This window comes from Balaenoptera acutorostrata, chromosome 10 (genome assembly GCF_949987535.1).
Source record: "Balaenoptera acutorostrata chromosome 10, mBalAcu1.1, whole genome shotgun sequence".
Taxonomy (NCBI): Eukaryota; Metazoa; Chordata; class Mammalia; order Artiodactyla; family Balaenopteridae; genus Balaenoptera; species Balaenoptera acutorostrata.
In genome coordinates, this window is record NC_080073.1 from 12,587,694 (window position 1) to 12,615,356 (window position 27,663).

Genomic DNA, 27,663 nt, shown 5'->3' on the forward strand with positions numbered 1-27,663 from the left:
CTCGTTAATATAATATACCCTTTCCTGGTTTCCTTCCCTTTCCTGTTTCACTAACCCCCATTTCCTGGGAGAAGCTCCCACATTCAAATACATATGGTCCCCAACTTACGATTGTTCTACTTATGATTTTTCAACTTTACAGGGGTGTGAAAGCAATATACCTTCAGTAGAAATTGTACTTTGGATTTTGAATTTTGATCTTTTCCTAGGCTAGTGATATGTGGTATGATGTTCTCTTGATGCTGGGGAGTGGCGGCTGCATCTCCTGGTCAGCCACACAATCACAAGGGTAAACAACCAGTGCACTTACAATCATTCTGTACTCAGACAAACATTCTGTTTTTCACTTTCAATATAGTATTCGTTACATTACAGAAGATATTCAATACTTTATTATAAAATAGGCTTTGTGTTAGATAATTTTGCCCAACTGTAGGCTAATGTTCAGAGCATGCTGAAAGTAGGCTAGGCAAAGCTATGATGTTCAGTAGGTTAGGTATATAAAGTGCACTTTCTACTTAACGATATTTTCAACTTATGATGGATTTATGGGGACGTAACCCCATCACAAGTCAAGGAAGATCTGTACTTCCATTCAAATCTCAGGGTGTACTTCTTTTTTTTTTTTTTTTTAACGTCTTTTTTGGAGTATAATTGCTTTACAATGCTGTGTTAGTTTCTGCTGTATAACAAAGTGAATCAGCTATACACATATACATATATCCCCATATCCCCTCCCTCTTGCGTCTCCCTCCCACCCTCCCTATCCCACCCCTCTAGGTGGTCACAAAGCACCGAGTTGATCTCCCTGTGCTATGCGCTGCTTCCCACTAGCTATCTGTTTTACATCTGGTAGTGTATATATGTCAATGCTACTCTCTCACTTCATCCCAGCTTACCCTTCCCCCTCCCTATGTCCTCAAGTCCATTCTCTACATCTGTGTCTTTATTCCTGTCCTGCCTCAGGGTCTGCTTCTTACAGCTCAATTGCTTAATATCTGTAAACCCTTAGAAGAGTGAATTTCTTTGAGTACTCAAAAAATGATGGGAGTAGGGGCTTCCCTGGTGGTGCAGTGGTAGAGAATCCACCTGCCAATGCAGGGGACACGGGTTCGAGCCCTGGTCCAGGAAGATCCCACATGCCGTGGAGCAACTAAGCCCATGCACCACAACTACTGAGCTCTAGAGCTTGTGCTCTAGAGCCCGTGAGCCACAACTACTGAGCCTGTGTGCCGCAACTACTGAAGCCCACGCGCCTAGCGCCCATGCTCCACAGCGAGAGAAGCCACCACAATGAGAAGCCCGCGCACTGCAACGAAGAGTAGCCCCTGCTCGCCGCAACTAGAGAAAGCCCACCCGCAGCAACGAAGACCCAACACAGCCAAAAATAAATAAATAAATTTATATTAAAAAAATTATGGGAGTAGGTCAAATGGACACTGGAGCCAGCTTGAAGGAACTCCCACTAGCCAAATCTAGACAATAAATAATGATTATAAAGGATTACTACCTATTGAATAAAGTAAGGATCCATGAGTCCACTGATAAAGAAACAACAAACAGATAAATAAGAAGGGAAAGTTCTTCCTTACAGTCAAATCCAACTAATAAATGAAGAAAGGAGGATAGAATCATAAAATCATTATCTGGCAAACATCATAATAATAACTGATTCAAGCAAGAAAGTTCAGTGGATGCTAAAACCAGGGGGTAAAAATTTGGGAATAACAGGAGTTTACATAGTCTCAAAGTATTTCCCTACAAGGACATTATAAAGGGTAAAAGAGTAGCTTGATGGTGGAGAAATCTGGTATCCATCACCTTAACCAAATTATCTAATTGGTCAATGGGACATAATCATCTGCCTTCCGATATGAGGCACTGAGAGGATCTCAGTGTATTCCTGCCAAAAATGCATAACTTGAATCTAATCATGAAAAAAAGTGACAGAACCAAATTGAGGGACACTCTATAAAACAACTGACCTGTCCTCTTAAAAAATGTCAATGTCATGAAATACAAAGGAAGATTCAAGAACTATAACTATTCCAGAATAAAGGAGACTAAAAATACATGAAAGCTAAAAGAAATACATGATCTTGAGTTTTTATTTTGCTATTAAGAACATTATTAAGGCAACTGAAAAAAATCTGAATAAGGGCTTTAGATTAGATAATAGTATTTTATCAATATCAATGACCCTGATTTTATAAATTGTACTGTGGTCATGTACAAGAATATTCTTATTTTTTATGCTTAGAATACTTAAGAGAATTTTCTTATTTTTGAGAAATGCACACTGAATTATTTAAGGATGAAGGAACATCATATAAGAAACAAACAGTTCAGAAGAGAGAGAGACAATGAAACAAATGTAGTAAAATGTTATCATTTGGAGGATCTGGGTAAAAAGTATCCAGGAATTTTTCGGTACTATTCTCGCAGGTTTTGTCTATATCTTAAGTATGGCAAAAATGTTTAAATGCAAAAAGTATAAGGCATTTTAGTTATTGAGTCATTGCCCTGCTTACCTACAGGTTGCTGTGTTGACATTGTGAGATAAATAAAATGTCCTCGGCTTTCTTAAGCCACACTGTCTCTGTCTTCACTGTGTCCCAGAGATGTGTTGACTGTTGAGTAGAGTTTCTAATACCTGCAACAGAGCACTGGATTGAGAATCAAGAAACTGAAATTTGAGTTCTGGTTCAGTAGTTGTGTGACCTTTGATAAGTCATTTTACTTTTCTTGGCTTCAAACCGTGTCTGGAATGTTAAAGATTTTAACTGTTCTTTGATTTTTCTTCATCCCTTCCAGAACACTCATTTATGATTCTCTAATGTCCTTTGGATATTTGAATAACTGAATCTTTTCTTCTGGGTATGGTTCATAATGACTTTGCCTTATAATACATTCCACTGGATGTGGCGACTATGATATCAAAGAAATTTCCAGTGGAAGGTTATTATTTGTTTGTTGTTGTTATTGTGAAGGAGGGAAAAAGCCAGGCAAAATATTCAAGAAAATTATTCAGTCTGTGATTCCACTTATTAGATTTCTCACATAGGATATTTTATAAGTTTAGGTAATCAAATTTCATATTAATGACTACTGGGAACAATTTTCTTGGTGTAACAAATTAGCCCTCTTTGCTGAGTTAGTTTGAGCTGGTTTATTTCCAGAACCTCCAGGCATGTGTGAGTTCCTAACTTACACTGAAGGAGAGAATGAACAGTCTAGTGGAAACAGCTAGGAACAGGGCAGTTGAGCTCAGCCACTGAATCAACCCTACAGCTGCTCTGCTCCTTGGTATTTGGCTGGGGGTAGTTCTCTAGTCATTGCCCTTCCTCTTTTTTTTAAATAGAGGTAATGAGGCTTGAATCTCTCTCTTGCCTCTCAGAAGTGCTGCAGTGATGAATGGAAATGCCAGGTGAAAACTGCTCTGCCTCCTTTGCTAGGGAGAGATTTCAGTAACAAAGCACCCTCATCAGAGTACAGTCAGCTCCTGCTGTAATGCCAGCACCCAGGGTAGTGAGTCTTCTCATATTAGCAGGATCTACAATGTACTGTAGGTAGCCATGCTGGGGGAGAGGAACAGACCGCCCTCTTTCTCCCACACCAGTTATTTTTATTCAGTATTTTCATTTTCTTCATAACACTTATCATAAGCTGAAATTAATTAACTAATTATTTAACTTATTTATCTCTGGTTGCCCGTCAAGAACATAAAAGTTCAAGGGGGGCAGGAACCAAGTACGCTTTGTTCTTCTTGTGTCCCCAGCACCCAGCACAGTGCCTGACAAATAGTAGGGGCTCAATCAAGATTTATTTAGTGATGAATGAATGAATTATATAACCCATGATCTAATCTTGTTCCTTTATGACAGGATTTGACCACATATGCCAAGATGCCAAGATAACTGCCCATGAGCTTTCAAATTCCAATAACTGAATAGGCAATTTCCCATGAAAGTGATTTTAAAGATACCAATTATAGACAAGAAATAAATAAGTTGACACATGATACCAAACATGTGGGTCTCTCCTATATCAATGGGGACTTCTTAAGGAGCTTTAGCATACATATCTGGTAGCACTGAAATGGGTAATTCACCAAGTATCAATAGATTCTTTTTAAGTTTGGAAAGTAATTTGTTCATCTCTTTATTTTTCTGATGAAGAAATTCTTAACACACATTTTTTTGTGTTAAGTTGCTGTAAAAAGTGCACCCTTTTTTTTCTTTTTGTCAGTTTTGAAAAGCCAAACAGTTCATACTACTGAGGCAGAAAGGGGGTGAGGGGGTAGTAGGGATACACACTGAGATTAATCATTTGCCCTAGATAATCTCCAACTGGTGTACCACCTCTATAGGTGATTGATTTTTGTTTCTATACAGCTTTAAAAGGTGAGGCAATTTGTGTGTTGAACCTTCCATCAACCACCTGTGAGGATTTGAGTCACCTGTCCCTCCAGCCTCCTTTGTTCTGGTGCCCAAAGTCTGATGACCTGGAGCTATGCATGAAATGAGGATGGGGAAGGGTGGAGACTCTCGCTGACTGCTTCAATTCCTTAATGGTAGTTGAGGTTGGGAAAGAGCCTTTGTTCTTGAAAGCTGTACTTTTTTTTTACTCTCTGTATAGATTCTAGGAGGTCTTTTTTGTGTATATTTTGGACGCTTATTGGATCTCTTTGCCTTCCTGAAGAATGACATTGATTATCTTATTGTTCAAAACCCTTCACCAGTTCCCCAACACTTGTAGATAAAGTCTTCAGCATTCACTCTGCACTTTTCTTACAATCAAATTCTAGAATAGTGTTGTGGTTACCAGCATAGATTCTGGGATTAAATATCTGATTCTGCCTCTTGGATGACCTCGGGCAAATTGCTTAATCTTTCCAAACCTATTTTCTCATGGAGCAAACAATGGAACCTATCTCCTGGGGGTTGTTTTAAAGATTAATTAAAATTATGCATATAAAGTGCACACTCTTATGCCTACAACATTGTAAAGGCTCAATAAAAGGTTGTTATTTTTACCACCTCTCTCCCCTGATCCAGCAAATGGAACTAATTACTGCTGCAAGCACTATTGCAAGTACCCCATAATTTACATTTTCTTTCAGACTTCTTTTGCCTCATGCTTTTCCTCACTCCTTCCCCTCTTTCCCGAGTTCAAATGTTCTTCATTCTCTGATGCCCCTTCACAATGTTGCCTCCTATCTAACTGCTTCCACAAAAGTAATTCCTCCTTTCCTGCTCCCCACACTTCTAAGTGACCTCTCCTTTCTTTAAATCCTGTTGACATTTTTTTCTGAGGTGAAAGTGGCAGCCACTTGAATCAAGGATGCTCTTCTGGACTCCCTTTTGGTGGCTGAGATCTGGAGCGTGTTTCTTCCTTTCCCCTGCATCTCTGAGGTAACATCAGTCCTCCCTAGCATGCTGCTTGGCCTTAACTGGTAAATGCAACCTCCCTGTGATCATGTCCGGCACACAGTAGATGCTCAATAAATATTTATTCAGGGAAAGGATCTGTGTGGAGTGAAAGGAACTCTCTGTGGCTACCATGTGTATCATTCCATCAGAAGACCGCATTTCATCCTAAATTTGAAATTCCTCAGTAAGTGTGTGTAGTGAGATTCGAAGACCCTTTGAACTTTGAGCCTGGGGAGGATTTGGTGACATGTCAGATATATTTTATGGCTCATGAATTTAGGTTGGTTTTGGGGATTCTATATGTGACAGCTGAATCTTTTCAGATTCATAGTTCTTTTCTCTGTGATAGCTACCATTTTCACTCATGATCCAGGTTAAAAATGATTGCATGGGAAAAAGAGTGCTTTGTTATTTGAACAGATTATGATGGATTATTTCTGTCTTGTCATCTTCTTCCTTCGCAAGATGGTAGAAAAAAAAGATGAAGTCCCCTATATTTTGAAAAAAATGCTTCTTTTCAAGAATAGAATTGGCCATGGGGCCGGGCTGCTACCTGTGGTTTTGCTCAGCGCAGTTGATGTGGGCAAGGTGTTGAGGTTAAAAACAGAAAGGAATTTCCCACCTATATTGTAGGAGCTAAAAGCAGGACTTTCATAACCAGAACACTGTATGACCACAGATTATTTGTCCTTGACAGACTAAATGAAATAAGCCTGATACAGTTATCTTTTTGATGCAAGGTGGGAAAATTTGGGGGGGAAGCTTAAGTTTGCCTGTTTCTGAAATTCAGGAGACCGTGGTTCTAGTTTCAGTTTCTCTACTCACTGGATGGGGAGATTTGGCCAAGTTGGTATCTTTCCCTGGGCCTCACGATTTAAAAGATAACTTAATGACTAGGACCCTGTCTCTACTCTTCTAGGTCCAACTAGAAGTTCTCTTCACTCCCCAGGAGAAAACCCAAGTGAGAGAGGGGCTAGGAGTGATTGTAGAAATGTCAGAGTGCTTTGCTTAGAGAAAATGAGAAAAAAGGAGGGAAAAGGAGACCGATTCACAAAAGATCAATTTAAGAGGCTCTTTTTCAGCAAACTTTGTCCTTTCTCTGCTTCTACCATGGTTGCATGGTACAGAGCTTTTAGGGAGGTGGTGGTCTCTCTGCACTCTGCCCCAAAGCAGTTTTCTGTCTACATTGTCCCCATTGTTTGGCATTTCTACAGTCACTGCATTGCATGGCTTTCTTTCCATTTCTCCCCTAGTGGCATTACTCTTAACAAAACTCTTCCCCAGCCTGCCTATTGGTAGTTGTGAAACATGAGGGAGATTGTATATGAATTTCTGCTTGTCTGCAAAGCACAAGGCTTTGTGGGAAAAACAAAAACAAAAAGGTAGCTATGCTATTTTGACTAAGGCTTCCACAGTTTGGGAATTGGGAAGGTGTACTCCACTGAACTATAAAGAATATGTACTCATCTGCATGGGGAGTACTCGAGGCTACCAAAGCCACTGACAGTTGCTATATGCCCAGACAATGTAAGCTGTTGTGTGGTGTGTTCAGGAAATCCCAACAATCCTGGGTCACCAAAAGTGGCTCAGCTCAAGCAGATGTCCTAGGTTGCATGATATCCAGAAACTTGGATTGAAATTAAGGCAAAGTTTCCCAGTCCTCAATACAGAAGAAAAATAGAAAGAAAATACAAGAAATGCAGTCTGTTCCCCAAATCAACCAAATGCCATCTTGCTCCCTGCAGCAGTCCAAAAATCTATTACCAGACAAAACAAAATCTAACTAGGAAGATGAATCTGCTCCTAGCAAAAACTTATTTTTCACTCCAGAGTCAAAATTGTGAATGAATTCACTCATTCACCAAACTGCTATTGACTTTAGGATTGCCCAGTGTTTTTCATTGTCTACAAAACTGCTTGTCTCGATTTATGTACCTAATGGGAAGATAACTATAACTTACATTGTCTGTCCGGGGAAACGGATTGGAATGAAGACATCTGTAGAATGGTTATTTTAATCTTTCTCCAGAGAAAGACCAATAATTCAGAGGGTGAGTTGAAGGAATGTGAAAATAGGCTTGGACAAATCTCCCAATGAAAAAAACACTGCTAAATATTATGTCCCACTAATATACTTATTAAAAGCAGAATTAGGAAAATGAAACTTCTCTACCAAACTCTTGCTGTCATGAATTTCTATTCTCAGGAATTAATCACATTAAGAATCCAAAGGAAATCCCATATGAATGGATTCTAGATTCAGAAGTATTTTGTATTAGGTTACACTACAGTGTTTTTGACCTGTTTTGCTTTGGGGAACAAAGAGGGGTGCAGTGTGTGAGTCTGGAGGTAGATGTGTCAAAGTATGGCTTGTTCTTTATTGCTATTCCCAGCCCAAGGCCTAGTTTGTTACGTTAAAAAATCAGGTTTTTTTCTAAACAAGAGAACCAGAAATATTTGTATTTAGTGGGTAAGGATCAAGTTGAACAGAGAATTTTTGTGCTTTAAGATCTCACATAATCAGTTTCCATCTTCCAAACACGCGCTTCCTATTTCCTTGACACCACAATCACCAAAGGAAACCTGAACTAACTGCTGGCCACTGATGGGTAGACATATGCAATTAGGGCAATCTCTCATTTGTTTAATGCTTGGGTTTTATGTATTTCCGCAGTTGAGATTCCACGTTGAAGCCTCAGGGCTTGGGAGGTTTATCAAGTTGCTCTTGCAAGCTTCTCTTATCTCACCAGGAAGGCACTCCTCCAGGGATTATGTGGAATGGCTAAAAGAAATTAAATTGGGAGCAAAGCTCCTTCTGAGGCCCATAGCCCCCTTGTATTACTCAGCCTCACCTTCTCATCTCTGCACAAAAACTTTCCTCCTGCCTCAGCTTCCTATTTAGTTACTCTGTATTTTTAGTAGCCCTTTCCTCATCGCCAGAATGCCTACAGAATCCCCAGCTCCTCTGAGAAGCCTTCTTCCATGTCATCGGAAGCTCTGTGATCATGGGGATTTGCTTCTTTCACCCATAATGCCCTCCCTCTGAATGTTGGCTCCTTGAATGCTCACCTCATCATTTTTTTAAAATATAAATTTATATATTTATTTATTTATTTTTGGCTGTGTTGAGTCTTCGTTGCTGCGCAGTCTTTCTCTGGTTGTGGCGAGACGGGGCTACTCTTCGTTGCGGTGCGCGGGCTTCTCATTGCGGTGGCTTCTTTTGTTGAGGAGAACGGGCTCTAAGCGTGCAGGCTCACTAGTTGTGGCACGTGGGCTCTAGAGCGCAGGCTCAGTAGTTGTGGTGCACGGGCTTAGTTGCTCCATGGCATGTGGGCTCTTCCTGGACCAGGGCTCGAACCCGTATTGCCTGCATTGGCAGGCAGATTCTTAACCACTGCGCCACCAGGGAAGTCCCTCACCTCATCTTTTTTTTTTTTTTTTTTTTTTTTTTAATTTATTTATATTTACTTTTGGCTGTGTTGGGTCTTCGTTTCTGTGCGAGGGCTTTCTCCAGTTGCAGCGAGCGGGGGCCACTCTTCATCGCGGTGCGCGGGCCTCTCACCGTCGCGGCCTCTCCCGTTGCGGAGCACAGGCTCCAGATGCGCAGGCTCAGTAGTTGTGGCTCACGGGCTTAGTCGCTCCGCGGCATGTGGAATCTTCCCAGACCAGGGCTCGAACCCGTGTCCCCTGCATTGGCAGGCAGATTCTTAACCACTGTGCCACCAGGGAAGCCCCCTTCACCTCATCTTTTAATTCTGAGCTTATGTAGTAAGATTTGAAGTTTGAGCTGCCCAGCTGACCAGGGTTCTTTTTCCTGTGCTTTCATGCCACGATTTCATCCTCTTGGTGGCAGCTCTCATACTGGGTGATCACTTATGTGGATGTTCATCTTTCTTTGTGACTGTGCACTGGAGAGCATGGGCATGGGATGCTTATTTTTATGCCCCTAGTGCTTGATGTAGTAGAGGTAAATTGCCCCCAAAGGAAGGAATTTTTCAATCACTGGATACCCATATGATTATACAGACTTTAACAACATGCTTTCCAAGAGAATTTAATAAATAATATGAGAAGATGCTTATTTTTTGCATGAAGAAAATAAAAACCAGTATACAAAACCATATATACCAGGATTCTAATTCTATATTCATAAATATGTATATTTTTATAATTATTGTATATATACATATATAAATATACACGCAGAGGGAAAAAGGACTAGAAGAAAGTACACCAAAATCTCACTTGGTTATTTTGATAAACACTATTTTTTCTTACTATTTTTCTCCAGATTGTCTACAGTAAACATATGTTAGTGCCATAATCGAAGAAAAATAATACCATTTAAAAATGAATGGCAGATAGGAACTATCTTATGATGGCAGGGGTACACCTAAGCCAGTTAGAATAAAATTTGGTGAAATAGAGCATTGTTATGTGTGATATTCTAACAAGAGGAAAAATAATACAGGAGCATACATTTTCAGTTAATATTCATAGTGGCCTTTTTTTCATAGTTTTATCAGTAGAGTAGGAGGTATTTAAACCAATTTGCTTCTTATAAGATAGAAAGTAATATACTTTAAAATGAAGGGCTATTGAGATCACAAAGATATGGCATAAAACTCTTCACTTAAAGGTACCCCAGGGAGTTTATCCTCCCTGAAAACCTCCCTCGCCTCCGCCCCCCCCCACCCCCGACCCCACCATAAACACACACTGGTCCCCTGGAATGACTTACAGGAAAGTTAAGATTAGATTACACTGAGCACCAGAACAAGTCTTTGCTCTGGGTGATGTGGTGTAAAACAGGTCAGAGAAATGATTAAAATGTGAGGCTGACCTTAATGGTTACAAAAGAAAAAAACTGAGGCAGAATTTTTCTCCCTACCAAAGCCTGTGGCATTAATCCCACGTTTATACACCTTTTGTAGGAAGGTCCTTGCAAGATCCTCACAAGGTCATGAAACCTACCCTTTTTCTTGCTTCTCACTCTCAGGGAAGAACTAAATCAATCAAGCAAATGAGATGGCCAGCCCAGTCCTCTGGGTGCCTTTTAGCTACAGAACAGTTTAGTGGTTAGTCTTGGGCCTTAGAGTCTGACAGCCAGGGTTGAAATCTTGGCTTCAAGATTTGACTTCAAATTAAGACTGATGAACTGAGGCTCAGTTTCTCCATGTAAAAAAATGAGGATATACCTATTTCATAAAAATAACCATACTCTGAGTTCCACCCCTACCCAGACTACCCTCCCCTTTTAAACAGTTTTTTCTTCTTCAGCTTCAGTGTCTTCCATTTGCTTGTATGTATTTGTTATCACAAATAATCCTTTACTTTTTCCTCTCTCTGGCTTACTATTGTTTCCGTATATTGATCTCAGGTTTGGGTCTTAAATTAGACCCCTGTACTCTGAGTCCTCACTTCTGGGCAGTGCCTCTCTTTGCTCCATTTTTCCTTCTATCTCAAGTGCCAGATTGGCTTTTGGGCTCTGTGTCCTACACTCCTGGTCCAGATTTAGCCTGCAGACCATTTTATAATGGAAAAACAATAAGTTTTATGCATATAGACCTCAAGTTTAAGTTCTGCCTTTTACATGCTGTGCGATTTCAGGTAAATTGCTTGCATCTCTGAGGCTGAGTATTCATTTTTCTCCACTCTAATGGAGGGACAATGGTACCTGCCCTGTACCCACTCCCTGGGGGAGGAGGGTCAACTAAAAGGATTAAATGTAAATGATGTATGTGAAGTTCCTAGCAGAGGGCTATGTACACAAAAAATGTTTCTCCCTCCTTTTTCTTTCATAAGTCACCACTGTAAATATGTTTTTCTTCCCTCCAGGACCACCCTGTCTTGTTTATATTAGTAAGACAGGCTGAGGTGCAGACTGATGCATTAAAATGGTACGTAATTCAGGGCAGCCCCCCTATAAGGAATTCATGACCATTTTGTCAGGGCCCAGGCTGAAATTTACCTTGTCAGTTTAATCTTATGGGAGAGAGGGAGGGAGGCAAGGTGGAAAGGAGAGGACTGCATGGTCTGACCCACTCTGCACCCAGAGCTACTTTCATGAAGTGAGTGAAACTGGTTTTGCTTCATATTAAGTAGTATGTAACTGACAAAACTGGAGTATGTCAGGAGGGCTATCACATTTATTTAAAAAAAAAGAAAGACATCCTTTTGATATCTTATGGCCTCTGGATAGAATTTTTTTCTGGGGAACAGAGAGATCCCTGAATAAAAATATCCCACCAACTCCACAAACTTGGTGATTGTACAAAAGCGATTTGTTTCCAGGTATGTCATATATACACCCTTGCAACTGCCCAGTTATATGAATTTCACATTTCCCCCTTTAAGCTTTGGAGCTAAACATTGAGTTTGTTACTAATTTTACATACGCCTTCCATGATTTACTGCTAAGGAAAAAATAAGCTTGGAATTTCCTCCACAAAATCTTTCAAATTTTCTGAGCAGGTAACAGAGAGGAGAGTATAGGAGAACTGAAGGTTAGAATTAAAATTTAGCCAGATGTGAACACAGTTTTGATGGGTAGTTTAGAAATTCCCAGCACATAAATCTTTAAAGGGGAAGAGAGAAGAACATTAAGACATAGAGAAAGTTTTCAGTGTTATCTCCCATGAGTTCTCCTGTATGTACTTACTCTGCTTTCCCCAGGGGCCCTGTGACCTCCAGCCTCTCACCTTCTGTAGATACTCCCACCTCCACCTTAGAAGGGTGCTGGATGGATGGAGAGGAAACTGGAAGTGAAGGGCCCCATCATGGTCATCCACTTACAGAACTGTACGGTGTCACCAAATGATTACTCCTATGGGCCTTGGTTGCCTTTTCTGTAAATTGCGAAGAGTCATAGCCAATTTATCAGGACTGTTTTGGAGATTAAATTAAATCCTCAGTTTCTCAGGGTCTGTAGTACAGAATAGTAGCCTGAAATATACTAATGGTCAAACGGCTGTGGGAAATGCTATGTAATTAATATTAGTACCATCAAGTCTCTGAGGAATTCTACAATACAAGAAACCCATTTAGTTCTGTTAACGTGTGCTGGGCAATGCTGAAACAGCAGGTACAAAAATAATGAGTTCCCTTGCCATCTCCTTATTCTTACCATATACCCTAAGTTCCTGACTTGGAGTACAGAGAGAAGGAGCTGGTGCTGGTATCACTGCAAAGGGGGGTAGGGGGGAGGACTGAGAAATCATGCCCACACCAGATTAGATCAAGTCCTGCAGGGATTCTATGCCAAAGTCATTCCAGAGCTCTGGATGGATGATGACTCTCAAATTCATCTTTTAAGAAACATTTTTCGTCCAAGTAATCCCTTATGAATAATAATAAAAAAAACTCTATTTGCAAGCAGGGTGAGAGTGAAAGAACTGACGTGAAGAAAGCATTTTCAGTTGTAGTCAGAATGCATCAGAAATAGTTAAAATCCCCTTATCAGTGAATAGAAAGGCAGAAAATATGGTTTTCCCGGCAAAGTGTTGGGGATGTGTAATGTTTTTTTCCAGTAATGAAGAAAAGAAAATGCCCTGGAAGATGAATACAGAGAGAGGAACCAAACACCAAGTAAAGGACTGATTGTGGTGTCCTTGGCAAATAAATGAATGAATAAATAGAAAACCACATGAGAGAAAATAATGGACTTTGGTATTGTTTGTTTGTGAAAGAATGGAGATGACTCCTTTTTGCCAATCACACAGCCAAATTAGAAAATTTGATAATCAAACATTGCATTTGTTTTTATATTCATGGCATCAGTTTAGTTTCTCATTAATTAAACAGGCAAATTTAGGAATGCCTGTTTTAAGAAGCTGATCCAAAAATAACCTTGTAAAATCAGGTTAGAGATACATTATATGCCCTGAGGGCAGCCCGAAGCAAAAGGGAAAATATGAAATTAGAAAGTGACCTATAATAGTCACTTCATTGGTAAAGGTGACATAACCTCCATTACCAATCAGGACCTAGTTTGATGTCTAATTTTACTCGCTGTCGAACTTATCAAATTAAATTAAGTACAAATGAGGAAATACTTGGCTAGGGAAAAAAAAGTACTATGCTATTTTGCTTTCTATCAACTGAAAACCAAACCAAGTAGCACGGACAAGGAAAAAGAAGCTCAAATATTTTATTGGAGGATGAATAAAAGGGATATTTTTCCCCCCAAAGTGGCCTGGCAAAAGGTAGTTGGCAAAAAAACACTTGGATTTCCTGGTGATTGCTATATATCCAGAATAGAGAAATGGGTTTTTTTTGGTTTTTGTTTTCATTTATTCCACTAATATTTGAGTGTTGATTATGTGCCAGGTTCACATCATTGCTTTATGGGATAAACAATGCCTCCTCCCTGCTCTGGGCCTAATGCTTCGGTGTCCTTCCCCTTTCACTGTTTTTCTTGGATAGTCCACTACTCTCTGTAGATATTTGAAGACAAGAATCCCCAACAGGAAATCCCCCCCAACCCCGACCCCTGCCCAAGGTTGCATCCAAGGCATCTCTTAATTCTCGATGTTTCCCACATGTACTCGGCAATACCCACAATGTAGAAGCTTTCCTGACCCTCTGCTCTGCCCTTGTGCTAAAATATGTCCTGAATAAATGAGAACTTGAGGATATAGTGCATTTTTGGAGCAAGCGCACCAACAGTTGAGAACTGAAAAAGATAAGCTCTGCACAGCAACCTAGAAGGCTGCTGGACCCAGAGCAATAGATGGACGGCAGAGTTCTCAATGGGCAGGAGTCTGACTGGGGCAAGTTACAATTCTTCCCTGGGCCTAGGTTTTTCTGACAACAGATGTAGGCTGTGGAAGAAGATGCTTCTGGTTCAGACACTCATTGTTTTTCTGTGCAGCTTACTTGCTTCAGCATTTGAAGTTCTTTTCTCCACCTTAGAAATGGGAAGGATGGTGATGATTTTTTTCCTAAGTGATTCATGAAACAAGGAATTTTACAGAGAAAGAAATCCTTCATCCTTCCTTGCCTGCACTTTCTTTCTCCCTTTTCCTTGCTTTTGCTCAGCTGGCACCTGCTTGCTCTCAGTCCCTTTTTACAACTTCATCGTTCCTGGTGTGGTAGCATGTCTGTGGAAGCAGGTGCCAGCTAGAGCAGCCTTTAAAAAAAATTTCTCTGCTTTATCAACCTGCATTTTCAAGTGGGTCCTTTTTCCTCCACCTATACCTTTAAATCTTCCCCCTCCCCCACTTTGTGGAACTGGGATCCTACCTAAATCTAGCTCCTTCTGTTCTAAATTTCACACACATTACCCGTGAAACACTTAATTCTGCAAAACTGTTTCTGTATGTTATTTGGATGAAAAATGCCAACTGTAGAGAAGTTGTTGTGTTTTCTATTAATCATTTACTTGTCTCAGCAGATATTTTCCCACTGATATGTGGGCTAATATGGATCTAGGCATAATGACAGCTGTTAAAAGAGGAATAACATGTAATAAATTTTGGAATATTACATAGCAGCATGTTTTAGACTTTGATGGGGAATATTATACTACTAAAAAAAAATCAAATTTTAACAAGACCCTTACAGAAAAGGAATGTGACATATCCAATGTATATATCTCTTTTACCACGTTTAGCTATACATGGGATACAGTAATATACCTTTTTTCTTCAAATGAACTTTTCCTTCCATTAGGTCTGGTCAGTAATATTGAAAATATAGAAATCCTATTCATTAAAATATCTTCATTAAAATATTTATTTCTTCCCTTAGAAAAAGAATTCAAAACTTTTCAGGGCCTAGTTTTAAAAAGCAACATGCTATATAGGTAATTTATTTTGGTGGTTTTTGGGAACGTGAAAAATATCACCACTGCAACTAGCAAGAACTATAAATGATACATTATTGCAAGTGTTCTAAAAAATCAGAACAAAACTAATTTATTATATAGTTCTGTCTTCATTATACACCACATGTTGGTGAGTTAAACACAAAATTATTGTCTTTTAAAAGTGTTCTACTAAAGATAAAAAGAATAAGGTAACAATTAACATGTAGTTTGTTACATTAAAAAATCTGATATACATATTTCTATTGCCTGTTAGCTTGTTCTAAGCCTTTTAACTATTACAAAAAAAAAAAAGTCGTTGTTCAAAAGCAAACATTCAATTCAGTTGATACAACATTACAGTACAGTCAACTAACATCATTCAACAAAGGTAACAAGTCTAGCCTTAGCTTCTCCAGTTAAAAGTCTGTAGACCAAATTGCTACAAAAAGTTCAACGCTGCTTCACAACTGTGTGTGAGCTTTTTGGAGGACATGGTACTTTCTGCTCATGGCTTCAGAAGAAGGGGTCATGCTACTGGTAAAAGCACAGGGGAACCCCAACCTGTCATTAATCATTTTATTTAGCATTTAGTTAGAACAGCATTATTGAGTTTAGCACAACAACTAAAACAAAATAATAATCATAATCATAATAATGATGAGAATAAAAACCAAACACAAACTGGAAGCCTAGAGACGCTGCCAGCTGTGTCAAACCCTTGCGATACGCTATACTAAAAAAATTTGAAATATCCACCCATCCTCTCCGCTCTGCCACAAACTAGCAAAGTCAAAAATACAAAAGTCTTCAACTTGTTACTTTTGCAGAATAAAGCAAAAACGTCTTTGTGCTCCTTACTACCAGAAGCAAAATATCCACTGAGTTACCACATGTAATAGCTTCTGGATGTGTCAACTTGGGTTGGCTTGGTGTCTGCAGTACCATCTTTGTCTTTCTCGCTGTCACCTTCCCAGAGGTTAATGAGTGGTGGGTACAGCTCATTTAGTGGGATTGAAGAGGTTTTTTGCATATACTTTTTTAATGAATGGTGGTAGTTTTTCCTCTTAAATCTTTTGGCAATGTACACAGCAATGGATGCAAGGCTAATGACGGCAAACATGGACCCCATAACTGCAGCAAGAGCTGTACTGGTTTCTTGATCAGAAATGTCCAGCGCGAAGGCAGCATTTTTGGTTGTGACATTAACACATGACTTTTGAGTCTGCTGATGAATATTGGACACTGTGAGACATACTTCATAATCTGTGGAAGGCTGCAGGTGTGTTAGGTTGTATTCGTGAACATCTACCGGGACCCTGGCAGTATATGTTATGTGGGGATTGTCAATCTTCATGGTGGCAGATGACCATTTTAAGTTTGACGTCATGACATTGGAATTAACTTTCCAGGACACTAAAATGGAATGAGATTCTGTCTGCTTGACATATATTTTCAGTACCTGGGTACCATCCAGAAGGGTTCCATTAACCTTAACTGTCACCACTCGAGTGTCTGCCCCTTCAACATTCTGGGCAACACAGGTGTATCTTCCTGAGTCTTCAGTTTGTATGTTAGATATTTCCAATGTACCTTCACTACTTAGTTTGTATTTATCTGAAAGCGTTTCCACAGTTATCTTATTTCCAAGGGGAGTGACCCAGTAAATTTCAGGTTCTGGCTCGGCCATGGCCCGACAGTCTAGGAAAACTGTTGTGCCAGTATCCATGTTTAAATGATTTGGGAATGTGTCATGAGATATCATTGGGAGGCACTGTTCACCTGAATCCTGAATTAAAACTTCCTTCACCTGCTGCCCTCTATATTCAGGCGGCATGGCACAGAACATGGATAAGGGCTCCATGAAGCGGATGTTTGTCTTGTTGGAATTAATCCAGTGGATAACACAGTCACACCTCAGGGGATTGCTGTGGATACTGATCTCACGCAGATTAGGAAGGGATTCTACTGTCTTCTGGTAAACGGCATTCAAGGCATTGTTGTTCAACATCAAGCTTTCTAGGGCAGGGACACTTCGAAAAGCCAAGCGGTGGATGTAAGATAATTTGGGGTTATTGGTGGCTTCTAGCTTTGTGAGTTCAGGCAAGTTATCCAGGGCGTAGCGGTCCACAGAGACAAGTTCCCCCATATTGTTGATTCCCAGTTCTTTTAACCGGAGCATATTTTTGAAGTCCCCTTCCTGGATTTTGTGGATGGGGTTTTTGTTGAGGTCTAAGAATTTCAAATTTGGAACTTTTTGCAGGGCAAGTTGAGGGACTTTGACCAGTTTGTTATCATAAAAGGACAGGCTCTCTAGGCTATCCAAGCCCACCAAGGCATTTCCAGGAATATCAGTGAGATACATTCCTGCCAAAACTAAGCTTCTCAAATTTGAGAGGGGTTTGAAGTTCATATCCAGAATTCCAATCACGGGGTTTTCCCCAATCATGAGAATTTCCAGGTTGGGTGTTGAATCAAACCAGCGGCTATCAATCACTTTCAATCTGTTGGAGTTTAGGTGGAGCCTTAAAAGATTTTTTAAGCCTGAAAAAGCATTAGCAGAAATAGTGCTAATCTGGTTATGGTTGATGTACAGTTCTTGAAGGTTGCTGAGATCTTGCAGACAATAATCATTCATTTCCGTAATCTGATTTTCCTCCAAATGCAGAGTAGTGAGCTGGGTCAGGTTTGCCAGCCCTACCTCCTTAATATTTGTAAAGTTGTTTTGGGAGAAATCTAGCTCAGTCAGGTTGAAAAGCTGCTGAAGCTCATCCACGGTCTTTGCGATGTTATTGCTCTGTAGGAGAAGCACTTGAGTATCACTAGAAAGGTTGCTGGGAATCCTTGTTAAGCGGAGATCATTGCAATCGACGGTGGTGGCTTCTCTGTATGTTGACTGCGGGGTAAACCAGGGCCTAATTTCACATACACAAAGTTGTGGACACTCACTATTTTGTAGGGAAGAGCCAGTTAATGAAGTCATTAGCAAGCTCAGCACCATTCGGCAAGCTGCTAAAGCAAAGCTCATCCTAGCCATGCTGGCTTGCTGAGCAAGCTCAACTCCTGATAATTGTTTAGTTTTAACAAAAGGTGAACACTGTATAGTGGTATGAAGGACAGCGAGCAGAAAATGTAAACATTCAAGCAAAGTCTCTGTTGAGATGTGTAGAATGCCAGAGTCTGAAGGGATGGTTTCCTGGAGTTTTTGAAAGGCAGGAAACAATTTGGAGTCTTTTACCTGTGTCTCTCAATTCCAGGCATGCGCACAGCTCTGTGGCATAAGTTATTTCAGCCAAATCAAAGTCTGGAGATGTGCCTGAAAATTAGATTAGGACAAATATTATGTTTATTCCATATACTTTCTAATACATTATAGCTTTTCTTTTGTCTACTAAAAAGGCATAATCACTTATAAATCTAGTAACAATGTTCAAAGTAACCTAAGCTTTTAAACCGTAGAATACTTTTACTATATTATTACACTTAGTAAACTAGTTTTAGTGTTCCTTCACATTTACAATTAAATTGGGACCGCCTGTATTACTGGGTAAAAACATTAACACACATTGCACATACACACCCATTCACACACACACACACTTAATAGAAACACTTAGAAAAGCCCACAGATATCATTTCTTTAAAAACAAAGGTGACTTAGAAACTACATATATTCATGGCTCCAAAAAAATCAAAAGGTAATTCCTCATGAAAGCAAAACATGAAAGCCAGTTTATTAAAGGTTCAAAGTTCATTTTTAGTTATTTATATTTTAATTAATACTTCATTTGTTTTTAGGAATTCTTTCTGTTCCAAATGCTACATTCTGTAGAAATATTCAGCCAAACCTGATCTAGCTTAATTATTCTTATGCAAAAAATTAATCTAACAGAACTACAAAAGAAAAATATCAGTTTTTCTTGTATTCTCATAGCCATATCTGATCTTGACTGAATGAAATTGTAAAAGGACTCTATTCCACCACACTACTGGTCTTCATTAAAAATACAAATACACTTATACATGTATATATATAATCTCACATGCATGATTTCATCAATCTCATGGGAATGTCATGGCCACTTAATAGTCATGGCTATACACCATGAATATGTTATTTAACCTTTTAAAGCCTCAGCTCCTTCAACCATAAAATAGGGTTGGTCATAAAAGTATCTCTCTTATAGGATTACTAAGAGAATTAAAGGAATCTATGTAAAGCTCTTAGTGTAGTGCCTGGCAGATATTAAATTCTTATAAAGGTTAATTGTATTTATTATCATCTTCTTATATCTCTCATCTATTTAATTTTAGCTATGTAAGTGGTTATTGGAGGATAAGTAAAAGAAGGAAAGCTGGAGATATTTGATTTTATTTAGCTATCATCTGTTGACTTTGATAAGGTCTTCTGAGGTCAAATATGTACTGCTCACCTGCTTGTAAACATCATATAGTAGCTAATGCTGTTAGTTTTCTGGATTCCATTCAGCTGTAAAAAGCCATTATGGATTCAGTGTCTGTCTTGCTTTCCCAAGACTACTCTAGTCACTTGCTAAGATATGGAAAGTAGAGATATGTATTTCCTTTCACTTGTCTTGTTATAATGCATTTCAGCTTTGAGCACAAGGAACTTAAGTGACCAGTGTTTTCTTTATCTTCGTAAGATTACTGTAAGGATTCAATAAAATAGAGCATATAATATATTTGAAGCCCTAGTGTTCAACACACAGCAAGCTCTCAATTCATATTTGCTACTATTACTACCTTCATACTTTGCAAAACACAGTTATCCTGTGATGGACCAAGAAGTATAATACTACAAACAGCCAGTCCTAAAGTTCTGTATTTGTTATATTTTAGTAGAAAGAATGAAAAATTCTACATTTTTTGGTTTGTTTTACAAAATACACAAACCAAGTTACCAGCTAACAAGATGGAGTTTTAAAAAACCATCCAGTCCAGATGTGGCAAATCAGAAGTGGGAAAAGGAAGCGTATGTGTTGCGTAATGCTGGATCCTTGCTCTTCTCTGTGGGGAGAAACACGCTGACATTCTCCTACCCCCTGATCTGGATAGTTTACCATATATCATGGACATGCAAAACTTTTCAATATTTAACACTATCTGATTTTGACTTTTATCAAGAAATTCCATAAAATAAAAACATACCTCAGAGAATAGCATTTTCCAAATATTATTAACTCCACAAGTTTATTCCACTCTTTTGTTTCCATTTAGAGTAATCCTAAAACAGGGACAGTAGTCACAATAAATGTTCAGTTAAGAACATTTCTGCCACAGGTTATTCCTTAATTGTAATTCAAAATAGAAAACCAGGAGAATAAAATCTACCTTTCATAACTGAGACGGAATTTCAACTAATTTTTCTGTTTTGACTGAATTGAAGAAAACAGCAGGAAGTAAAATATGTATTAATAAGTCATGTGAGACTCCCAAAGCAATCTGTTACTATTAAAAAATCTATTTTATGGGGCTATACTTTGAATATTGTCATGAGTAATGCCTCCATTTTAGTTTAAGTTATATGACTTGAGGTTATATTGAAATATTCAAAATTCTCTTTGACACACATACACACCTCTTTAAACACACAAACAAACCACACAAGCTCAGAATGTCAGCTGTCATGTCAAACACAGAGGGAAGACATTTTCCTTTCTCAAACCTGCATTTGGCTCCTTTGGGAGTAGAGAATGAAACTTCCTTAACACAAAAGGAGGTGTTTAAGATGTTTCTATTTGTATAACATTGTAAATTCTCTTTAGCATTTTTTCCCAGACTTACTTTTGAACGTGAAATTGTATATAGAACAGAGCTTCAGAGCCCCTATACCATTTTATACGTTTAAAACTTAGGTTATATCTCAGGAGCTATTCACTAACAGTGTTTAAAAGTAAATCCATTATCGCAACAAGAGAAGAAAACTACAGACCAATATCTGATGAATATTGATGCAAAATTCCTGAACAAAATACTAGCAAACTGAATTCAATGACACTTTAAAATGATTATACACCATGACTAAGTTGGATTCATACCTCAAATGTAAAGATGATTCAATATATGAAAACCAACCATTGTAAGACACCATACTAACAGAACGAATGACAAAACCCACATGATCATCTCAGTTGATGCAGAAAAAGCATTTGACAAAATTCAGCACCCTTTCATGATAAAAGCACTCAACAAACTAAGAATAAAAGAAAACTGCCTCAACATAATAAAAGCCCTATATGAAAAGCCCACAGTCAAAATCAGACTCAGTAGTGAAAGAGTATAAGTTTTTCCTCTAAAATCGGGAACAATGCAAGGATTGCTACTCTAGCCTCTCCTATTTAACTTAATGTTAGAACTCCTAGCCAGAGCAGTTAGATAAGGGAAAGAAATAAAAGGCATCCAAATTGGAAGGGAAGATGTAAAACTGTCCCTGTTTGCAGATGATATGATCTTGTATGTAGAAAGCCCTAAAGATGCCATGCAAAAAAACTCCAAACTGTTAAAACTAATGAACAATTTAAGGAAAGTTTCAGAACACAAAATCAATTGTGTTTCAGTACATTAACAATGAACCATCTAAAAATGAAATTAAGGAAAGAATCCCACCTACAATAGCATCAAGAAGAATAAAACACTTAGGAATAAACTCAACCAAGGAGGTGAAAGACCTGTACACTGAAAGCTACAAAACATTGCTAAAAGAAATAAAAGAAGATACAAATAAATGGAAAGACATTCCATGTTCATGGATTAGAAGACTTAATATTGTTAAAATGTCTATCTACGCCAAATAATCTACAGATTCAATTCAATCCCTATCAAAATCTCAATGGCAATATTTGCAGAAATAGAAAAAAATCTTAAGAATCTCAAGGAACCCTGAATAACCAAAACAGTCTTGAAAACAAAGAACACAGTTGGAGGCCTCACACTTCCTGATTTCAAAACATACCACAAGTGGGACTTCCCTGGTGGTCCAGTGGTTGAGACTTCGCCTTCCAATGCAGGGGGTATGGGTTTGATGCCTGGTCAGGGAGCTAAGATCCCACATGCTTCATGGCCAAAAAACCAAAACATGGAACAGAAACAGTATTATAACAAATTCAATAAAGACTTTAAAAATGGTCCACATCAAAAAAATCTTTTAAAAAACCCCAAAAAACATACTACAAGTAATAATAACCAAAGATAGACATATAGACCAATGGAACAGAGAGCCCAGAAATAAACTGTTCCGTATATGATTAGATGATCTTTGACAAGCGTGCCAAGACTACACAATGAGGAAAGGATAGTCTGTTCAACAAATGGTGTTGGATATCCACGTGCAAAAGAATGAAGTTGGGCCCCAAGAGGATAGCTACTGTCAAAAGAACAGAAAATAACAAATTTTGGTGAGGATGTGAAGAAATTAGAACTCTTGTGCACTACTGGTTGGAATGTAAAATGGTGCAGCCATTATGGAAAACAGTATGGAGTGTTCCTCAAAAAATTAGAAATAGAATTACCATATGATCCAGCAGTCCCACTTCTGGGTATGTATTCAAAAGAATTCAAAGCAGAATCTCAAAGAAATATGTGCACACCAATGTAAATTGCAGTATCATTCACAATGGCAAGAGGTGGAAGCAACCCAGATGTCCACTGATGGGTGAATGGAAAAAGAAAACATGGCATATATATAAAGTGGGATATTATGCAGCTTTAAAAAAGAAGGAAATCCTGTCATATCTACAATATGGGTGAACCCTGAGGACATTACACTAGATGAAATAAGCTGGTCACAAAAAGACAAAATACTGTATTGATTCCACTCATATGAATTATTTAAAATAGTCAAAATCATAGAAAGAGAAAGCAGAGAGGTGGTTGCTAAGGATTGTAGGGAGGGAAAAGAGAGGATTAGATTTTAATGGGTAGAGTATCAGTTCTGCAAGATGAAAAAGTTTGAGAGATCTGTTGTACAGCAATGTGAATATATTTTAACACTACTTAACTATACACTTAAAAATGGAAGATGGGGGCTTCCCCAGTGGCGCAGTGGTTGAGAGCCTGCCTGCCAGTGCAGGGGACACGGGTTCGAGCCCTGGTCTGGGAGGATCCCACATGCCGCGGAGCGGCTGGGCCCGTGAGCCACAACTACTGAGCCTGAGGGTCTGGAGCCTGTGCTCCGCAACGTGAGAGGCCCGTGCGCCGCGATGAAGAGTGGCCCCCGCTCGCCGCAACTGGAGGAAGCCCTCGCACAGAGACGAAGACCCAACACAGCCAAAAATAAATAAATAAATAAATAAATAAATAAATTTATATTAAAAAAAAGAAAATGGAAGATGGTAGATTTAATGTTAGGGCTTTTCATTATAATGAAGTAAATTAATTATAATACGAGCCAACTTTTATCACCCACATACAAATTAAGATCTTAAATTCTGCAACAAATAAAAAAATGGCTGGCATAGATCTTTTTAAAAGTAAAATTGCTTTGTTCTAGGGCTGACTGAACTAAGTTGGTCAAATGTGAGAAGAAAATGTCTTCCACAAACAAGTATGGCAGTTTAAAGGAACAATCCCTTAAATAACAAACCATGGCTTTAAAGGCCCAGAATTGGCAAGGGATGCCTTTCAAAGAGGCCCACAAACAACTATATAATTAAATTTGATGCTTCTTTTTTTTTTTTTTTTTTTTAAACTTTGGGTTTATTTTATTTATTTATTTATTTATTTATGGCTGTGTTGGGTCTTCGTTTCTGTGCGAGGGCTTTCTCTAGTTGTGGTGAGCGGGGGCCACTCTTCATCGCGGTGCGCGGGCTTCTCATTATCGCGCCTTCTCTTGTTGCGGAGCACAGGCTCCAGACGCGCAGGCTCAGTAATTGTGGCTCACGGGCCTAGTTGCCCGCGGCATGTGGGATCTTCCCAGACCAGGGCTCGAACCCGTGTCCCCTGCATTGGCAGGCGGATTCTCAACCACTGCGCCACCAGGGAAGCCCCCGATGCTTCTTTTTCTAACAATGTATGTTTGGAACACTGCTCTGAATATAAAATTCCAAAGGAAATGGACTGCATGGTCATCACCATCCGTGAAGTTGGCACTGACCCCCATTTCTCCCATGGAATCATGTCAGATGGGATGTTAGTTTAACAAAATCACAATAGTTGATAGGAATTTGGGCTAGGATCCTCATTCATTAAGTTCTTAGGGAGTTGAGCGAAAGAAATAAGCAATCACAGTAACATGACGATTATGTGAATTCTAGGTATACTAAATCCAAATAGCGCTCAACTTATAGAAAGAACTCTGTCCTGGGGGAATCAAGCGATCTGGACTCAGAGTCCAACTTCTTCACTTACTCACTAGAAGTGTTACCTTGTATGAACTACATACATTCTTTGTGTCTCAGTTTCTATGGCTTAAATTAAGGCTTATTATACATACTTCATATATGAAAACTATGAACACTAAATAAAATACTCTATGTGAAAGTATTCAGCCCAGAATCTGGGGAAGAGTCCAGCGCAGACTGAGACCTCAAATCCTTGTTTGAATCTCTGGAACCTCAACAAGTTTGCCGTTAAATTTCATTCTCACCCTGCAGGGCTTTGGGGAGGTAATGAATAAGCAAATCTCTTTACGACTCTCGGGCATAACAGGTACTTAGAAAAGAGTGATTTTTTCTAATTATTTCTAAACTATTATTTACCATTTCCATTATATTTTCAATCAGTATTATTGGAATTAATAGTGTTAGAAATCCAGAGACCAAATATTACACTGGGGCTAAATTAAAACCTGATGCAGGCAAGCAAATTATGAAACACAAACTCCCCACGTGGAAATTAACATCATCTCAGAGACATTATTAGTCACAGCAATGAGGAACGAAAATTTTGATCTCCTAAAATATGAAGAACATGCCTTCAGAGGACATGTGCTTTTATGCAAAGTTTCTTTGGTGGCCAAATTCACACCATGTACATAATGTTCAGAAAAATCAGTCTTTTAGCTCTGTTGGTCCCCAAAAGATCCAGGGCTAATGCCGCATTCAGATTTGCATGTCTTCTTTTGGGAATGGCTTGAATAATGGAGAAATGGGATTTTTGTTCAAGTAAGCTTTCCTCTGGTTATAAACAATGATTGTCTCAATACAAATTCTCCCTGTATCCACTCTCCTGGTGTGGGTGGGGGCTTGCGTGGGGGGGCTAAGGTACAGCCGGACTTCACTGGATGGATTGACCTCCCAGAGGGAATCCCCCCGGGTCTGAAGGCCACCTTGACTTCTACTGCAGGTACAAGTGGCTGATTGTTAGACTCACAAGGTTGTTAAGCTTTCTGAAACAGGAATTTAGCATAGAGTTAAGAGTGTGGCTTCTGGAGAGACATACCTGGTTTCAAATTCAGCTCTGTGATCTTGGGCAAGTTATTGAAGATTTCTAAGTCTATTTCCCTTTTTTTAGAAAATGGACATCATAAAACCTTCTTTGCCAAGGGTGGTTAAGAGAAGTAGAATGAGATGTTAAACACAGAGCTTTTGGTTGAGGGCCTGGCACATAGCAAGTACTCAACAGATGTTAGCTATTATTATTTACAGGTTTGATGTCTCATATTGAATCTGAGCCTCTTTATGGGCACTGAGGATGAAAGGGTAGTGGAAATCAGTAGAGGGTGCCCTTTGTGGTATTAGCAACTGCAAGTCCTGAAAAGGGCCTGGCCGGAGACCTTCTAACAATGTAGATGACTAGTGTAGGTAGAGCCAGAGAGAGAGAGAGAGAGATTACAGAGATTTCTTTATGGAGGGTATATTTTATTTCCCTTGAGCAGGAAAGAAGGTCTTGCAAATGCATTCTGAATGCTGAATCTGCATGGACTATTTTTAAAGACACTAGTTTCTTGGACTTTCATTTGGCCCCTGACCCTTTCTGACTTTTAGATTTCTTTCTCCATTTTCCAAAATTAAGTTCCTTGTTCACACATTATCCAAAGTGAAGCACCCCGTAGTGTGTGTTAGTGATCGCAGATGGAGGGTGCGTATGGGAGGAGGAGCTATAGTCGTCTCCATAATGCATGAAGAAAACAGTGAAGTGCATCCCCTCGCAAGGACATAATGGAGCTTGCTGAGGCTCTTTTGCATAAGGAACTGTTCCTGAGAGCCCACATTATTCATCAGCAAACAGTGCAGCAGTGTGTGAGTGGGCCGAGCAACAGGATGAGGACGCCAGGGAAAGGATTCTTAGTTTTGGCTTCACCACAAACTTTCTAGGTGACTTTGAGCAAGTCCAGTAACTTTGTGTCCTATTTTATTTGTCTTACAGTAAGTGGGTTGAGAGGAGAGACAGTCACAGCTTCCTAGACCAACATGAACCTCGGGAAGTCATCTTAGCCCATTCTCCCATGTCATGAAAACTATACTTCCAACCATTTTCAGAGAGGTAATCCTTCCTCCTGCCTTCTCTTCTTCCTCTTACCTCCCTCTCTTCTTTCCCTCCTTTGTTTCCCTTTTTTGATTCTTAAATTGTTGTAGAGGCATGGTGTTTGATTATGCCAACGATCTCAAACTGCAGTGCCTTCAGGGGCCAGGTAGGTCAAGTCAGTTGAGTTGAACACAGAAGGAAGTAGTGATCATGTAAAAAGCTGGAGAGTGCATGCACTCCAAGAGGCATCCATGGATGTTTATAACTGTACAAGCTAAAAAAAAAAAAAAAAATCTGCTTTCTGAGGCCTTTTATGGCGTGTGGCCAGTCTGACACCTCTGAATTATTTAAATATCACCATAAATAACCATTATCACCAATAATGCGGAGCTAATGGGAGGATCTGATAATTAGATATCAATTTTCAAATATTATTGGCAAATACTCCATATGTGAAAACCTATAATTAGAAACAGTATATTATGGTGTGACTCTTTGCTCTGAAGAAAACCTGTTTAGTGCTTTTTAAAAAACCATTACATTAACAAAAATTCATCTTACACTGCTTTTCTTTTGGAAGACCTACTTTTTAAGGCAGGCAGAACCTTAGAGATACCCTAGGTGATCCAGGATGACACAGTTAATTGGCAGAGGAACAAAATAAAACACAAGTGTCTTGATCCCCGATTCAGCATTTCCTCCTCTGACCACTTTAAAATTCTGTGTTGGTTTTTCTGGTTCCCAGAGAAAAATTCGGTTGTCCTTTCCTTAATTTTATTTTCTTCTTGTATTTGTTATTCTTAATTAACAGAGACTCAAAAATTCTCTGGCACACTTAGGCGGTACAGATGCACTAGTGTGTAAAGCAGAGGATGGGCACAAGTGATCTTTTGATTCCCCCTCATTTTCCTTCCTCTTTTGGGCCGGGCAAATCCATCGCACCGCAGGTGCAGCATCAGCCAGCACCTCTGGGAAGAGCTCAAAGGCGCAGCTGGTCTCCAC

At 39.2% G+C, this 27,663-nt stretch overlaps 1 protein-coding gene and 1 long non-coding RNA gene across 5 annotated transcripts in view; one reads left to right on the forward strand and one right to left on the reverse strand.

Annotated features, from left to right (window-relative positions):
* LOC103008605 (uncharacterized) overlaps positions 1-27,663 on the forward strand; it is a 448,254-nt gene that overhangs the window by 327,769 nt on the left and 92,822 nt on the right. For both annotated transcript variants that reach the window (XR_009009521.1, XR_009009522.1), the window contains one exon: positions 26,563-26,679. This is a non-coding gene — a long non-coding RNA (uncharacterized LOC103008605). The remainder of the gene's footprint in view (positions 1-26,562; positions 26,680-27,663) is intronic.
* LRRN1 (leucine rich repeat neuronal 1) overlaps positions 15,334-27,663 on the reverse strand; it is a 36,560-nt gene continuing 24,230 nt past the window's right edge. For 2 of the 3 annotated variants that reach the window (XM_007192475.2, XM_057554979.1), the window contains exon 2: positions 15,334-18,553. In XM_007192475.2, the coding sequence (XP_007192537.2) occupies positions 16,124-18,274 (2,151 nt within the window). In that variant the 5' untranslated portion in view covers positions 18,275-18,553 and the 3' untranslated portion in view covers positions 15,334-16,123. Of the gene's footprint in view, positions 18,554-20,406; positions 20,483-27,663 lie in introns of all 3 variants that reach the window. The other variant, XM_057554978.1, reaches the window with a different exon arrangement.